The following is a 17,563-nucleotide window of genomic DNA, read 5'->3' as shown; positions in this document are numbered from 1 at the left end:
TTTGTTAGAAATAGGGACTGAGTTATGGAGAACGCTGCACCCAGCTAACCCATCGCAGCTCTTCGTCAGTTCTGGGGAGCGCGAGCTCCTTGGGGCAGCCCTGGTGGGGTCTGGGGCTGCTTTCAAGCTGCGAGAGGAGCGTGAGGCACCTTCACCAACTCTTTTGGGGCCTGATGAGGAAATTTCACATTTTAGAGGCTGCCATAAACTGGTGGTCGGGGCTGTAGCGTGGGACGAGCCTTATTTCTGAACTAGACTCGATTTTAAGCCGCGTCTATCAGCTCTCAGTCAGGAACCCAGCAGCTTTCAGTCACAGACGGGCCGGGGCCGGGTCAGGGCCGTGCCCTCCCCGGGGCGAGGCCGGGCCCCGCCGCCTCCTTCCGGGCCGTGCCACGACAGCCCCCGCCGCCCCGCCCCGCCCCTCCCGCCCCTTTAAACCCCCGCCTCCCCTCCCCTCTTGACTGACGCCACAACGCGCCTATCCGCGAACGCCTCCCCCTCCTCCCCGCGCTCCCCACCCAATGAGCGCCGCGCGGGGCGGGACTCCCCGCGCCGTTTCCACTTCCTCGCTTAAAGGCGCCGCTGCCCGCTGTGTGTGGGGGGGGTGCAGTCGGAGCGGAGCGCGGGCCGCCCGTGAACGATGCGCGCGGCGCGGGGGGCACCATGCAATGGCGCTCGCTGCTGCTGGGGCTGCTGCTGCTGAGGCTGGGCCTGCACGCGCTGCTGGCGCTGCTGCCCGCGCTGGCGCCGGGCCTCTGCGTGCGCCGCCGCCTGCCCTTCCCCTTCCCCTTCCCGCCGCGCGCCCCCGCGCCCGGCCGCGGCAGCGAGGCGCCGCCCGGCCGCGCGCTCTGGGTGCCGGCGGCGCTCTGGGGCTCGCGGCCGCGGCCCGGCGGGGAGGGGGCGGCCGCTGGGGAGGGGGAGGGAGGCGGCGGGGGGGGGGAGGACGAGTATGAGGCGCGCTACAGCGGGGCCTTCCCCCCGCAGCTCCGCGCCCGCCTGCGCGACGCCGCCCGCGGCATGTTCGCCTTCGGCTACGACAGCTACATGCGGCACGCCTTCCCCAGCGACGAGCTCGACCCCCTGCACTGCTGCGGCCGAGGGCCCGACCGCGACGACCCGTGAGGAGAGGGCCGGGGGGGGGCGGGGGGGACGCGACACGACACGACCCCAAAAGCCCCGAATCCCAGAGCCCTAGGCCCAAATCCCCACCTCTCAGACCCGAATCCCAAAGCCCGACGCCCCAAATCCCAAAGCCTGACCCCCCCAAATCCCCTGCCCCCAAATCCCAGAGCCTTGGCCCCAAATCCCAGAGCCCGACCCCCAAATCCCAAATTCCCTGGCCCCAAAGCCCAATCCCCCAAATCCCAAAGTTTGCCTCCCCAAATCCCAAATTCCCCAGCCCCAAATCCCAGAGCCCTGGCCCCAAATCTCAAGCCCCAAATCTCAAATCCCAAAGTCCCGGCCCCAAATCCCAGCCCCCCCCCCGGCTCTAAATCCCAGATCCTAAACTGCAGATCCCAGAGCCACATCCCCAAATCCCAATCCCCCAAACCCCAGAGCCCCGACCCGAAATCCTGAATCCCAGAGCCCCAGCCCCAAATCCCAACCCCCCAGTCCTAAATGCTGAATCCCAGAGCCCCAGCCCCAAATCCCAACACCTCAAACTCCAAAGTCCTGGCCCCAAATCCCAAAGCCCAACTCCCCAAATTCCTTGGCCCCAAATCCCAGAGCTTTGGCCCCAAACCCCAAATCCTCACCCCCTGGCCCTAAATCCCAAATCCTAAACCGCAAATCCCAGCGCCATGACCCAAAATCCCAAATCCCCAAATCCCACAGCCCTGGCCCGAAATCCCGAATCCCAGAGCCCCAGCCCCAAATCCCAACCCCTTAAATCCCAGGCCCCAAAGCCCCAGTCCTCAATCCTGAATCCCAGAGCCCCAGCCCCAAATCCCAGCCCCCCAGCCTCAAATCCAAAATTCCAACCCCCCAAATCCCTGAGCTCTGGCCCCAAATCCTGGAGCCCTGGCCCCAAAGCCCTGGCCCTAAATCCTGAATCCCAGGGCCCTGGCCCTATATCCAAATATCCTATATCCTGGCCCCAAATCCAAAATCCCAGCTTCCCAAATCCTAGCCCCGCGGCCTGAAATCCCCAAAGCCCTGGCCCCAAATCCCAGCCCCTCAGCCCCAAAAATCGCAGAGCCCTGTCCCGAAATCCCCAAAGCCCTGGGCCCAAATTCCAACCCCTCAGCCCCCAAGATCGCAGAGCCCCGGCCCCAAATCCCACCCCGGTGACTTTGCCGAGCCCTAACGCGGAGCCGTGTGTTTCTCTGCCCCGACACCGAGCTGTGTGTTTATTTTCCAGCACAAACCTGAACATCAACGATGTTTTGGGCAACTACTCGCTGACGCTGATAGATGCCCTGGACACCCTAGCGGTGAGTCGCCGGGACGCTTTGGGTCTCCTTCCCACTTTCCTTTTTGGGAATAACACACGCTGTCCCGAACAGGAATCAGTAGTTATAAGGGTCGTGGTGTCCTGGGGAGGAGGGGTATCGGCGCCCCGTCACCTGCAGGGAGAAGCTAAAAGGGTGCTGTGAAATCCTCCCTGCCCTGTGGGTAGCTACCGAGCCTTAAAATCACGGAACAGCCAAGCTCCAAAGTCAGTCCTCCTTAAAGAAGGCTTTAATCGGCCCGACCTCAGTGACCCTGCTCCTGCTGCACGATAAAGCCTCGGAATTACTGCCCAGCCGCTGCGAAATTCAATCAGAAGCTCAGGAAGGAAGTTGAGAAAGGTCAGCGTGAGAGGCTGAAAGGAACAAACTGATTTTACAAATTAGTTTAAAGGTACGCTAAGGTAGCTGGGATGTAATGCCGAAGAGTAATTATTTGGCTAATTAAAATGTAAAGGCCGTGTCTTAACAGGATATGGCCGTGAATGTCTGAGAGGATGAAGTCAGCTGCGCGAGGGGTTTGAGAGACGTGAGAAACACCAGGTGCTCTGAAGGCACGGGTGTCTCGGTTGTTCTCTTGGTCTGGTTGTTAGCAGCGGAAACGAGGCTAGGAAAGGGGGAGGCTGTCACGTTTGTTGGTTTAGTTTGGACCCAGGTGTGGGAAACCTAGAACCAGAACTCTGGCACGGGGCTTCTTTTAGAAGGCGTGTGAAACTCGGGCCTCAGCTGCAGGACAGCTCGAGTCGAGGTAGAAGTACGGCTGCGAACTAAACTTCTGCTAGGTAGCGTCTCAGAACAGACTCTGAAAGAAGAAGGTAAAGGGGAGAACGGGGAGCATCGATTTACTTGGTGTCTTCTTGAAGATGGGTCATGCAAAGTTCATCAGCCCTGTTACAGAACAATTCTGATGTTGTCCTTTGCTCTGAGGTTGAACTTAGACCGCAGCAGAACAACAACAGGAAAAAAAAAAAACCACAAACCAAAACAAATACAAAAGAAAGCCAAACAGCAGCACCCAAACCACAGCAGAAAGCACCCAATGCCTCCCACCCCCTCCAACAAACACCAAAAGCAAGCTAGTGGAGCTGAAGAAGAGGAGAGAACGTAAAAGAAACTTGTTGAGAAATTGAAGGAAGGCAGCAACGAAAAGTGTTAAATGGAAGGGAGCTGGTCCGTGGCATGTTCCGAGGGCCTGCCACAGAACAGGCGCCGTTTAGTCTTTGTGTTTTTAATGCAAAAATGCTGATGTTTCACACTAAGTTGCTGACAGAAATGGAGATCAGTACTTAACGTGAAGAGAAGGTGAAATGTCCTTGTGAGGAGTGATGAAAACCTGTCAGGAGGTTGAGCAGCACGAACTGGAAGTGCCCAGTGTTCTGTAGGAGCGAGGCTCAGCCCGTCCCTCCCGGGGAGGCGGAGGTGCTGGGTGTGTAGCAGCTGGAGCATGAGCGAGCAGGGTGCTGGGAACACAGGGAAGGGCGAGCGTGCTTGGGCGTCGAGTTGGGCTCGAGGATCCTCGTGGGTCCCTCCAGCTCGGGATGTTCTAAGATCAAGAGAGATCTCCGGAAGAGATGGAGGCAGTTTCAGTGGTTTTCCCCAGCGCCCAGATGAGATCTCTTTTGGCGTACTCCTGTTGTGCTGGTGTTCAGGAGGGGTGGGTTTGAACTGCAGTTTGCCTGGGTGCTGAGATGGTGTGAGGAGAGTTCGTCTTACTCAGGAACGCGGTAAGAGCTCTGATCGTGCTGCTGGGCTGGGAGGGCCTGATGGGTGTGTAAATCCTTACGGAGTGTGGTGAAAGGAAAGGGGGGAAAGGCTGTAAAGCTGCCACAGTAGCCTGTCACATGCATTTCTGGTGAAATTTGACGGTAAAGTGATAAGCGGCTCAGTTTTACGTTAGTAGTACCAGTAGCGTGGCACCGTGGAGAAGCATCCCCTCCTTGAACTCCTTACGCCTTCTGGAGAGGGACCGGGGCCCGTCCACGCGCAGGATCCCTGCAGCACTTCTCTCGTCTGGAGGTGGAGGTGTGTGCGAGGACGCCGGGTTATACGGTGCCTCCAGCTGCTGAAATGGGAGCGCAGCTCTGCCTGAAGGGGTCTCAGCTGCTGCTCTGAGCGTGGCGGTCAGGAGCAGAACTGAAAGCAGGAAGTGAGGAAACGCTGGTTTTAACTGAAGCAGCAGCCGGGGATGTGAGCTGTGCGCCTGGCCGCGTGCTGGTTAAACGGTGCCTTCCTGTCCTCCTTCACCGGGGGCTCCATGTCCTGTCTGTGCCTCGGGGGACAGTGTTTGACTTCTCCAATATAAAACTTCTGGTTTCTGGAGTCTCTTCTGCTTCAGAAGCTCCTGTGGGGAGAAAGCTGTTTTGTTCTTCATCCCCTCAGATCAAGCGTGTGAATGCTTCCCACTAGGTCTGGGTGTTGGAAAGAGCAGGCTGGCTGGCACCGGTGCTCTGATGGTTAAAGAGCTGTACGCCCGGCCTTATCGTGAACTTATGCAAGGGATCTGTGCTCTCCTTCCGCATTCCTGCTTCCCTGAACCTGGAGCTGAGTTTGCCTCGGTCTCTGGATCTGGTGGGGACTGGCTGAGGTACACCTGTACAAACCCGGCACCCTTTGTCCTGGGCACAGCGTGCAGTGAGTGTTGTTAAAAAAAAAAAAGTCAAAAGCCCAAGACGTTGGATGCCCTGGTCAGGTAAATGTCAAATCAGACTTCATTGTTCTTCAGGTCGTGTTACCTTTTAAGCTAAACTTAACTCTTAAGCTGATGTGTGTGTATAGCAAAGCAGGTAAATGTTCAGTATGCTGATCTTAAGAGATCTTAGGCTCGTGGGCTAAGAGATCACCCACAATGGTGACCTTGGGTGAACGGGAGTGCATAGACTTGTGAAAAGGACAAAAATACATCAGGATTTCCCTGTTTTAACATTATATATATGTATTTAAATGCAGTTTTTCATGTCAGTGGTATGGTTAACTTCCTGGAAAGTCTGTTACCAGGAGCTCGAAGTACTTGTTTGAGATCTAGTGCGTATGACTGTTGGTCTAAAATGTGGGCTGGCCATTCTCTTGTTTTCCCTCCTCTTCTGAAGCAGTAATTAGACTTTATTTTTTTTCTTGTATAAAAGGTAATGGGAAATTCCTCGGAATTCCAGAAAGCAGTGAAGTTGGTGATTGATACGGTCTCATTTGACAAAGACTCAACTGTTCAAGTGTTTGAGGCAACGATCAGGTAGGTAGCCCTGAGTTTCCGTCGTTAAAACAGTGACAAGGTTAAAGGCTCGCTGTGTGTATGTGGGAGATCCAAAGTAAAATCATTGATAAAGATATCTCTGGTGGGTTTTATGCCATGAATGTTCCTTGACTAAGGTTTTTTTTTAACCCTGCTATGAAAGGATTGCATCTTTTCATATTTAAAATGATTTTAATGAGTCATGGGATTTGATGCGGTGGTACAATGGCAGTCTCAGCTCTCTCTGGGTTGCAGACTGCTACGTTTTTGTTGCTGCTCCTGCAGCAGAGACACAGATCTGTGCACAACAAACAACCCTGCTGACAGGTTTTCCTTGTCTTGGTTGTTTGCCACGGACCTTCTGCTTGCTTTCACTTTTGTTCTAGATGAAAAACAGGCCTGTCGGTCTTAGAGATGAGTTGAAGATGTTGTCTAGTATTAAATGGCTTCGTTATTTGAATAACTGTCTTAAACTGTAAACCTGCTAGGATTTCTTTTTTTGGGAATGCTAAATTTGTTACATAAACTTAATGTCGTTTGTAGCAGTAAAATGACTGCAAGAAAAGGTGGGGGAATGTAGTCTTTGCTCATAAATAGGCTCGGTATGTTAAAAGGAGCTACTAAGTTAGGTAAATTTTGCAGAACAGGATCTTGAGGTTTCTGTGGGTAACAAAAAACGACTTCTGGATGTTTTCACTAATGGTGGGGAAAAAAGGAGATCTCTTTCTGTAGTGCCTGTAAGATGCACAAAGCAATGCTTGTTAAACATGATAGTGGTAAGGGGTTAGCTGAAGAACTAGGTTCAAGTTAGAATTAAAACCTGGATATCTTTTTCTTTTTCAATAGGGTTTTGGGAAGCCTGCTTTCTGCCCACATAATAATTACAGATACCAAACAGCCCTTTGGTGATATGACCATTAAGGATTACGATAACGAACTGTTGCACATGGCTCACGACCTGGCAGTGAGACTACTTCCAGCCTTTGAGAACACCAAAACTGGAATCCCCTATCCTCGGGTAAGTGAGCACATCGGCACGGTGCGGCAAGAATCTAAAAGTAGTGACTCTCCTGCCCTACAGCTCAAATTCTGCGTCCACATTTCTGCGTGCACCTGGGGCAATGAGCCTGTTACACTGAAATGGGGTGTGGGGGGGGAACTGCACAAAGTTGTGGTGAAATGGGCGACGTGTGAGTTGCTCCTGGTGTGCAGTAACCGTTTTCTGTAGGCTGTTTCCTCACCCCGTATATATTGCTCCCTGTGGGTCAGTAGTTGTTTGCTTCCATGCTGGTTGGCTAGAACGTGCCCTGCCCCATGCTTTCCACGTCTGTGTCGTATGCTAACAAACAGTGCTGGCAGCAAGAAGGTTAACCAGAAATACTGCGAAGGCAAATAGTTTAAGCAAGTACCTGTGTTGGTGACTTGGTACTAATATCGTTGTGGTGACAAAATAAAACCGGTCTGAAATAATTGTCACGTTGGGCTTGGTATTTGTCATTGTCTCGAGTGCTGCTCAGTAAGCACTCCAGAACACCGCGGTATTCTTGAATGCTGCGTCCCCTGGTTTTAAACATGCAGTGGATAAGGAGAGGGGCATAAATTCTAGGGGAAGAACTCTAAACCACAAAACTAATTAGCACTTCCCTGACTGCTTTGAGTTTCTGGGGATGCTGTGCAGCACTGCTGTACTTCCAGACGTGTCGGGCTGTAGACACAGGAGCTTTCACTTCTGCTCAGAGCGCAGTAAAGCAGCTGAAGGTGGCGCAACTTCCCTTGAGCGTTTTGCACCATGGGGAAGTTGAAGAGCATTTGCTGGTGAAGCTCTTGATTTTGGGAGCCCTAAACTAGGGGAAGCAGTGCTCGTGTCACCCTGCAAGAACCTGAATGGTTAGTAAAAAAGACGAAAAAGCGGATTGAAATTTGGAAGGATTATCAAGTGTAAGAGTAACAAAGTGAGGATTTCTCACCTTGAGAGTGATGTTATAAATTCAGAAGATGAATTTCAGGATTTTTTAGCAAAGTTTTTTGACCAAGCAGAAATATTCTGGTTTTCAATGCATTGCAAAAACTAATGGAAAAAAAGCTTTCTAATAAATATAAGACACTGGATTAGAGCACAACTGTATGAGGAGCAGCCTGCCTCCTTGCTGTTAGCACTCTCTGCTTTACAGGTCAATCTGAAGAAGGGAGTACCTCCAAACAGCAATAATGAAACCTGTACTGCAGGAGCTGGTTCCTTGTTGGTGGAGTTTGGTATTCTGAGCAGGCTGCTGGGTGATTCCACATTCGAATGGGTGGCCAGGAGAGCTGTCAAAGCGCTCTGGAGTCTCAGGAGCAATAACACTGGACTGCTAGGTAATCTCCTCTGGGGTGGTGCTGCATTGACTGGCTCTGTGCTTTATGCTGCCTCAGTCTCCTGTAGCAGAATACCCTCACTCTACAGGTTTCTTTGGCGTATCAGAAACTTTGTTGATCTGCTTCCCCTGCAGCTGTGGACTTGTGCTCTCCTCGTGTACTTGTGCTTTCCGTTGAACAAATGGCACTTTCTAATTTCATAAGAAAAATGGATTACCTGAATGACTCCTTAGGGCACAGCTTTCCAAAGACAAATTTTTCATTAAACTGGGAAATGAACCTGAAGTGCTTGTATTCGTATTCCCATTAATATGATTTAGACTGGCAGATGGCTAAAAGTACTTAAAATGACTGCAGGTGTATCCTAGTTCCGTGGATGAATGCACTGTAACACCCACATTGATAAGTGGGAACAAAAAAAAGATTTTTAAGACTTTGAAAATTTAATAGTTTTAAGTTCTATCTCTTGAATGTTTTCTTTTTCTCTCTGATGTACTCAGCTACTTCAGACTAAACCTTTTGTCTGTTCTAAAAGGGAATGTTGTGAATATCCAAACTGGCCATTGGGTTGGAAAGCAAAGTGGCTTGGGAGCAGGGTCAGATTCATTCTACGAATATCTTCTGAAGTCTTACATCCTCTTTGGAGAACAGGAAGACTTGGAGATGTTCAATGATGCTTATCGGAACATTCAGAACCACTTAAGGAGAGGGTAAGTTATTTCACATGAGTATCGATTCCTGAAACATATAAATACTCCAGCAAGTTACGACAGGTTGTGGAGTGTTTTGGTCACCTTCTGGAAAATTTGTTCTCTTTTGTTCTTTAAAAAAGAAAAAAAACTTATTTCTGTGTTAGTCACTGTGGAAAGAAATTTTAACATTCTCTTCACTCCTTAGTCAGCTGATGTAGATGGCATTATTGGTGCAAAGAAGCTGAACTGGTTACTGTCCAAATTCGTAAATGCTAGGCTGAGAGAAAGCTGTAGGGCTGTGAAGGAAATGCGCTACGCCGGCTAACTTAATACTTCTTAAGGCCTCATCTTACCTAGTGCGACTTTTTGGCAGGCATCTTGCTGACATACGTGAAGGATAAGGTGTGCATGCCTTTATGGATTGTTTTTCTGAGAGCTGAATGGACTTCTTGGTTCCTTTTGAAATGGCTTTGAAGTGGCCTAACACTGACAGAACTGCAACTTGTTCTCTTTGCTGGTGGCAGTAAAATGTCTGTAAAATGGAACAAGCATCGTGTTCTAAACCAGGGAATGTTTACTCATGCTTATTGTCATTTGGCAGTCGAGAAGCTTGCAACGAAGGTGAAGGTGACCCGCCTTTGTATGTTAATGTAAACATGTTCACTGGGCAGCTGATGAACACTTGGATTGACTCCTTGCAAGCCTTTTTTCCAGGACTACAGGTAAAGTAAACTTTGGTTTTGTTAAAGACTGAATGACACAGTGGAGGGGTTCTCAGAGAGGCTCGTTCTAATCATAGCCTTCACATGAACGTGAAGGAGATGAGTTTTAACTTGCAGGCTTACACCTGGCTGTTCTGGTGAGAGAGGCTTAGGGCAGTTCAGTGTCTGTGTCAGGGTAGCAGTGCTTCAGTTCAGCATAGCGATACTGGGTGTCTCGGCGTGCTTTGTATGGAACTTGAGATACTTCTCACTTACCTCATTTAACCTCAGCATTTGTATACCATGTTGTGGGGGGAGTGTTTTGCTATGTGATATGGTCTTAGTACAGAGTAGAAAGTAACTTGCTGGCCTGCAGTGTTAAGCATACGTGTTTATGGCTGTTGTTACACCCAGGTACTGATAGGAGATGTGGAAGATGCTATTTGTCTCCATGCTTTTTATTATGCCATATGGAAACGATACGGAGCTCTCCCAGAGAGGTACAACTGGCAACTGCAAGCTCCGGATGTTCCCTTTTATCCGCTGAGGCCGGAGTTAGTGGAATCCACATATCTTCTTTATCAGGTACTTGACTCTCAGAAAGTCACTTTTTACACCCCTACTTCCTGCCATGTCCTTGGGTCACTGGTGGACCGTTAAAGCTTAGTGCCTCCGTGTCTGGATGCTCTTATATAGAGGTCTCTGTATAAGCAGTTGACTTATGTAATGTAGTTGCTATGTTGCTTGCTTTGAAAATAGCCCTTTTTATAGGACAGGCAAAAGTGAGACTAAACAACCTGTTGAAAAATGGCTGGCAGATTTTTACACAGTAGAGACTTGTGACTTAATAGAAATCATTGAAGTAAGTGTAATAGCTTTCTTTGCTATATTGTCCAGGTACAGTCTCTGACTGGCAGCAGATGCGGTAAACTAAAATAAATTTCTGACTGCAAGGAAGCTATCAGAGCTTGAATTTATTACAACTTTTACTAGGTTCTTGCTCAGAGTAATCTAAGTCATGTTCCTGTAAAGGTAAGTTTACTGTGACACATGAGAATCTGATACTACTGCGCCTTTGCTATAAGTGTTATTTTTACAAAATTTCCAAATTGCTGGCTCTACCTGTTCTCTTTTTCCCTTATCCAGGCCACAAAGAACCCATTTTATCTTCACGTGGGAATGGATATTCTACAGAGTTTGGAAAAATACACAAAAGCAAAGTCAGTCTTCAGTGTTCTTTGCTTTCTGTCACTGCTATATACGTATATTTTTATATAAATGCTCTATACAAACCTATCTGCCAAATGTAGGTAAATCAGGAAACCCAGTCTGTAGGTAAACCAGAAAGCCACAAGTGATGATTTATTTATTGAACAATTATTTTTCTAATTTGAAAATGAAATTTATTGTCCAGTGACAAATTTATGTCTTCAGAATTTTATAACATTTTAAAAAGGGTTTGTTCATGATCAGGTGGCAAAAACTGGTAAGGTTATTTTTTTTCCCTGTGGCTCCTGCAAGAATAATTAAAACCTCATGGACTCGTGGTATTCAGCTAAACTGAGGGGATGGCCTCCAAGCTAGACTCTGCTGCATATCAGCTTTCTTCCCAAGACAGTAACTATGAATCCTGACTTTAATAGTACATATATGAACTTCTTGCAAGACTCAGAGGGAAGATAGCAGATTTTAATTCAACTGTTGGAATTTGCTTTCATAGACAAGTCTCTATTAACTACAGGGCAGTATAAAATGGTGCTGTTCTGCAGTTAAATGGGATTCAGATGCAGTATCGGGGTGTGACTGAAATAATTCCAAGTGCATTCCAAGTATATTTTAGCTTCAGCATTTGTAAGGGTCAGTGGGAGGGGAGAGTAGTTGCTAGCTTGGGAAAAAACATTTGTGTGAGAGCAGGCTTCCAGACCTGGGTCTCTCGTGTGCTCGCTATGGGGAAATTACCTGTGCATGCAGCGTGACTTGAGAGCATCTTGCTTCTCTGAAAGACTCTTTCAATACGTCCGTACAATGACACTGTGGTTGGGCTATTCCAATGATTACAGTCTCATCAGGATACCAGGAATCAATAATCGATGCTTCCATGTAAAAGAGACTTTTCTTTTTAACCTCACCCCTAGTGAACTGGAATGGTCTGAAGTTGAGGGAAATTTAGGGAGTTCTTCAAGATCAGAATTTGTGGGAACTAAGCCCAAACTTAACCTTATATCTTTCAGGTGTGGCTATGCTACATTACACCATGTTGTAGAGAAGACAAAAGAAGATCGAATGGAGAGCTTTTTTCTCAGTGAAACTTGTAAATATTTGTACCTGGTATGTAAATGTTCTTCATTTCAAAAATACTATTGCAAGTCTTGTGCACAAAGATGGCACAAGGAAGCAGGTGCTGTTAGAAACTGTGCTGGGCTGTGGGGAGCAGAGGTGTTTACGTATCAGAGTATTGGAGAGTGTGCTCTTCTTTCTTTGCCCCCACCCTAATCTTGGAGGTTTGGGCAGCTGCCTGAGCTGCTTGTCCTGAAATGGAAGAGCTGGCAGCTCTTTCAGGGGAAAGCTGAAAGGAGAGGGAGCGAGACTGGAGGGGAGGTACGGCTCAGCTGTAAGTTAAATTGCTGTAGCCATTTTGCCTGAATAGCAGCAGCCTCCAATTACTCCCCATCGAGCTTTGGCAGTCACAGGAGAAAGCATTTGAGCCAACACTGCTTAAGCTACTCTTCTCAATTTCCTTTAGTAGAGAGAAGAAGAAAGGGGGGGTGGAAGGGGAGGAAAAAAAAAAAAACCTGTGACTGAATAGCAGCAGTGGATGCCAGCCTAGAAATGCCTGCATAGTGCAGCATACAAAGAGAAGGTTGCTTTAAGTAGCGTGAGAAGTTTTTTCTTTTGATCTCCTCTTTTAACTGCTAAAATAAATCACTTGCATTAAAGTTGTTTATTTCCATTTGCGTTAATAGTAGTTGGCCATTTAGGACGAAAAGGTGTGCTTTTCGTGTGATCCTTCAAATGCATCCATGTGCTTCACTTCTTGATGAGGGGGACTTGAAAAATGTTGCACACTTAATTCAGATCTGTCTCTCGTGTCTCTTGTTTAGTTGTTTGATGAAGACAATCCAGTGCATAAGTCTGGAAACAAATACATGTTTACTACTGAGGGACATATCGTGTCTGTGGATGAACGCTTCCGGAACTCACTGTGGCAAGACATCCTCCCTGGAGAAGAGGACCGCGCAGAAAAAGTTAAACCTAATGAATTAAAGGCAGTCAACTTCAGTTCTAATGTAAGGAATACACAGACCACGTGTGCTTGGGCTTCTGGAAAAGGAATGTATGTTGGCTTAGGCTAGGCAGTGGAAAAAGAAAAGTGGAAAAGTCCTGTAGAAAAAGAGCATTATTTAAAAAATAATAATTCACAGTTGTCATAGTGAGGGGAGTCTCCGTTGAATAACAAGCTGCAGTAGTTTGGCTTGTATTTGGAATCGTACAGCCCCCACTAAGGAAACACTTGCTGTTCACTGATACTGTTTGTGCTCTAAGTTTGCAAAGGGTGAGGGAGAGTAGGGACCAAAAGTGCTGTTGGTTACAATTTTCTGCACTGGGAAGAAGTCTGTGGTCACTGATACCGAAATGCCAGCTATGTTAAATAGGATATGGGATGGACCGTTTCCAGATTTGAGTTCTTAAAAATATTCTTGTTTTGTTAACAGTGTAACAGAGTTCCTGATGAGAGGAGGTATTTACTGCCGCTGAAGAGCAACTACATGAGGCAGATTGATCGAATGGTGGGCTTGATCTGAATGGTTCTTCAGAGTAACTTCTATCGTATGTCTGGAGGAGTATGGGATTTGGCTCTAGACATTCCTCTTCAGCACACATCTGCATATGCTGAGTCACTTGGGTATCCCCAATGCTTGTTAGTTTTTGATTATGGACCTGAAGGGAGATTTTGTTCTCTTACGAGTTCAGTCTTCTGAACTATGGTAACTCCATGTGCCACATGAATAGAGATTTCTTGTTTTAAGACTTCCAGTGAAAAATGTTGCAAATGAAGGTTGGATATACTTTAAAAAAAAAAAAAGGAAAAAAAAAAGAGAAAATTGGCACGTGCCACTTAGCTACCTCTTTGTAGCTGCATTACAGATTTCCCTTTGGAAAAGGGTCAGGTATTTAATTTGAAATGATCTTGGGATTGGGGAAGGAATGGGAAAGTGCAATTTCTTACACCAAGGTTAATTATTGAGTTATTCTGACTAGCAATACACAATCTTAAGTACTTCTCAGGTAGCAACCCACTGGTAGTGGGTTCTTGCTGAAACAAAAATGCTCTATTTAGAATAGTATCCTGAAAAGATAACTCTTGATCATACAAGAAGCTATCAGTAGAGTCATGAGTTCTCTCATGTACACAATTGTATAGAACTGCACAGTCAAAAGGGCCTGTAGCTACAGAAACCAGTAATAAAACAAATTAGGTGCCTTTTTTTGTAAGGGAAGGGGGAGTGAATTACAAAGCCACTCAGCTGTTGAAGCAGCTAACTTGATATAGCTCAGCTGAGCAGAAGTTTGAAGAGTTACGTTGTCTGCCCATGTATCTAGTGCCTCTTCAGGACAGATGCTGCTAAGAAAAGAACTGGTGTACAAGTATATGAAGAACAAACTGTTTCATATTCCTTACAGCATTAATGTGTTAGTGCCTTGCATTTTCTTCACTTGTAGGAAAAGCTGAGCTTACTTGGGAGGAGGGATGAAGTATTTTTGAATAGCTAGTTAAAATATACGGTGGGTCCCAAAGTAACATATGAAGTAACTTACATGTGAGACAACTCTTCATTTTTTTTAAATGATGCAAGAATATCAACAGCTGTGCCCCTCCCAGAGAATACTTACGAGCTGGTTTATTCTCTTTGTCAGTGTAATTAGGACAGGGGCTGTCTCTGCGTCATCCTAGGGAAGGAGCTGGTAAGAGATCTGAGCTTGCAGTGCACTAATTTCCTTCTGTTACAGGACAGTTTGGTCTATGCCAGCATAACGGGATCATGCCTGCAGAAACTATTGATGTTGACAGTAGTGCTATAATCTAACTGCAAACTGTGCCTTTTGGTTCCAGTAAGGAATGATGAAAAACTGCTGTTGTCTCTTCCCAGCATCATAAAGTGCAGCTCAGATATGTTTGAGGAGTAACTATATATGAACTTCCAGGAAAAAAGCATTTGAGTTCAGGCAGCGCTGTCGTGAGGGATGAAAAACTGAGGCCAGACAGCTTACTCTGTTTTTTCAGTGGCTGCCTGTTGCTTACATGCTCTTTACTTCTGGCTGCAGTTGAAGTAGTTAAACGTTGTTATTGGGTTCATTATTTTTAAATTAGGGCTTAAATGTAAGGGCAAACTTGATCTGCTGTATTTTCACCTTCTATGATAATACTGGTTTTCATAAACATTGGTTTTCATAAGCCATATGTTGCAACTTGGAACATTTCTAATAAATATGAAGTTAGTGCTTAAGAGGTTATTGCTTGAATCTTTAGCATACAGATGCATCTCAGGGACTTCATTATAGAATCTTCTATTTCTTGATAGTAGAATCTTATATTCAGGCAAAAAAATATATCCTGTCTTCCTAGTCTTAATGTATGTGTTTTAACAAGGGGTTTGAAAGGTAGGGGAGGGGAATATGTTAAGATTTCCCAAAATGTTGCAATAGGATCAATTGCCTTGCTATTTGAGGTAGCTGGCAATTTGAACTCTTTTAGAATTGCCTTTGCAAATCTTTTCCTAGAATGTGTTAGTTGCCTGTAAACACTGACTGGGCATGCTGGCACACTTCAGTCTGTAAACACCTACAGGAGCGTGGGAGGACGCAGCAAGGGAGCGCGTTCTGCCTGCTGCGGGAGGGAGAAAGCAGAAATGTCTGGGGTTTCTGAAATGCTCTTGCTGGGTCAGATCTTCTGATTTTAACTCTGAAATTAGAAGTGCTTGGTAACGTGGAAGCAAAACCCAGCATTCTGGTACAGGCCATGTAAAGTCACGGTGTGCAGATGCCAACACAAACATTGCCCTAGGTGTGTTTGTGGATGCTTCTGGTAATGATTTTTCCCCGACTTGCAGTTCAGCTCTCCGAATGTGCATTTATGCATCTTGCAATTGCCTCTGTGTTTTGTGCCTTCTAAAAACAAAAAAAACCTGAGCTCTGGTAAGGGTTCCAGCTGAGTGTTATGCACAGAAATCTGTTTCAGAGTTTTCCTCAGAGAATTACATGACTGTAATGAAGTTGCACAAGTGTTCTACACCTTGCTTTTTCACTTCGTGTGTATTGCCAGAAACAGTGGAAGGTGGCTGTACAGTGGGAACAGTACAGGCGAGTATTACTGCCTTTCAGCCCTTAGTGGCTCGGACCATTACAGTGCCAAATAGTTTGTGGTCAGCTTCTCATTAGAAACTGTGCTGAAATTCGTGTTGCCAAGGTGATCCAACAGTTATCATCCCGTAGGAGCGGGTTCAGTCTGCTAGGAGACTGGTACTGGCTACTTGCTGAAAGGCTTTGTATTCCTTAAGGAGCCAACTTTCCTTTGTTTTAAAAATACTGATAAGTTTTTACTCTGCAATGACAGGGCACATGCTATGCACTAAAATGGAAATTTTTGTCTAAGTCAATGGTATCAAAATGAAATTGATAACACTGCTGGAATAACTTACTGAAACAGACTTTTGTATTTCTCAGTATAATGTGCAATATAATTTTTTCCTAATTAAAAATGCAATGTATGCTTAATTGTTGTTTTTCAACAGTATTTAATTGGGGGTGGGAAACTTGTAAGGGGACCAAATGTGCTTTCATGAAATGTCCTAAATTTTCAAAACTGAGCTTAAATTTTAAAGTTTTGCATTAAAAATCGTGTATTTGAGCACTTGTGGTTTTCTTCTGGTGTAGTTTTTGTAAGGTCATCGTGAATCTTACAGGTGATCTCCCAAAGGGAGAGGAAAAAACGAGGTATACGCACCCAAACTCATCTTTACCAGTCATCAGACAGGAAGGCTTTGGGAGGTGAGGGTGATCTGGGAGTGGCGGTGAGTAAGGGAAGGCATACCTGACGTCTGTGTTGGAGCACATCTGTGGCTCTTACTAATATTTCCCTGGGCTTGGCCTATCTGAAGAGCTGGAGACCTCTCACTTCAACACAGCGACCCAAGGCCTAAATCAGTTCTCCAGTGCTGTTGTGGGTGTGTAGGGCAGCCCTGTGTGTGAAGAATGCAAGTCTCCACCTGTGTGCCACACAGAGTAGGCTGGGAATTCACTTTTTTTTTAATGAGCTATCCCCAGCCATGAGGAGCTGTCACCGCCAAGAGCATTCCTGTCTGTTACAGCAAATGCCGTGTTACAGCCCTTAGAGATCGAGCATACCGCTGGGTATTTTGGGGGAGGAAGGAAAAGACTGCTTAACCCACAACCTGACAATTCTTTTCCTCCAAGGATAACTTGTCTCTGTCTCTGCGTTGGACCTGTTTAGCACAGGAGCACATAATTGAGGTGTGTAAGAAATAGCATTTACTTTCCCTGCGGGAGATTAGAGAGACTTCTCAACCGCATCCTTGCAGCAACACGCAATAAGTGGGTTTGGAGAAGCATTTGCTGTCTGGTGAGGGGTTTCTTGGCAACTTCATCTGCCTTTGTCACTAGCCGTAAGATATTTACGTGCTGGATTTTCATCTAGCTGGGAACAAGGGATGGCTCCATATTGCAGGAAAACAAAACAAAAAAACCCCACACCCTCACCTGCAGCACAAAAAGCCTCCCTCTGCCCCTTCCCTGCCACTTGTGCAGTGACTCAAGGGGCAGCCGGTGCTGAAGCAGGGATTTGATGTGGAATGAGGAAAGGAAGCGTGGCATCGAGCTGTCACCTGGGGAGCAGATAACTGAGCGAGAGGTGAGCGACCTGCTGGTGTCTCTCAATGCCACTGTCTGCAGGTGGGTCCATGAAGAGCGCAGTGCACGTGGGAGTTCTGCACCGACAGCCTTGCTGGGCTCTCTCAGGGCTTGGGAGAACTGTACGCTAATGAGCTCACAGGGTATTTAAAACAGGGCTGTGAAAACAAAGTATTTGATCATCACTTTGATTTTTTTTTTCTGTATTTGTTT

General features: G+C 46.8%; 1 protein-coding gene across 1 annotated transcript; it reads left to right on the top strand.

The window, feature by feature from the left end:
* Positions 1-564: 564 nt before the first annotated feature.
* Positions 565-16,334, top strand: EDEM1 (ER degradation enhancing alpha-mannosidase like protein 1). The gene is made up of 12 exons (XM_048070778.2): positions 565-1,118; positions 2,363-2,435; positions 5,573-5,676; positions 6,523-6,694; positions 7,848-8,031; positions 8,567-8,741; positions 9,325-9,445; positions 9,839-10,009; positions 10,571-10,644; positions 11,656-11,752; positions 12,526-12,711; positions 13,138-16,334. Exons 1-12 carry the CDS (start codon positions 664-666, stop codon positions 13,225-13,227), a joined length of 1,902 nt encoding a protein of 633 aa, XP_047926735.2. The 5' UTR covers positions 565-663; the 3' UTR covers positions 13,228-16,334.
* Positions 16,335-17,563: the final 1,229 nt, after the last annotated feature.

This window comes from Anser cygnoides, chromosome 10, assembly GCF_040182565.1.
Source record: "Anser cygnoides isolate HZ-2024a breed goose chromosome 10, Taihu_goose_T2T_genome, whole genome shotgun sequence".
Taxonomy (NCBI): Eukaryota; Metazoa; Chordata; class Aves; order Anseriformes; family Anatidae; genus Anser; species Anser cygnoides.
The sequence above is the reverse complement of the archived record's forward strand: the minus strand, read 5'-3'. Positions and strand labels throughout refer to the sequence as shown.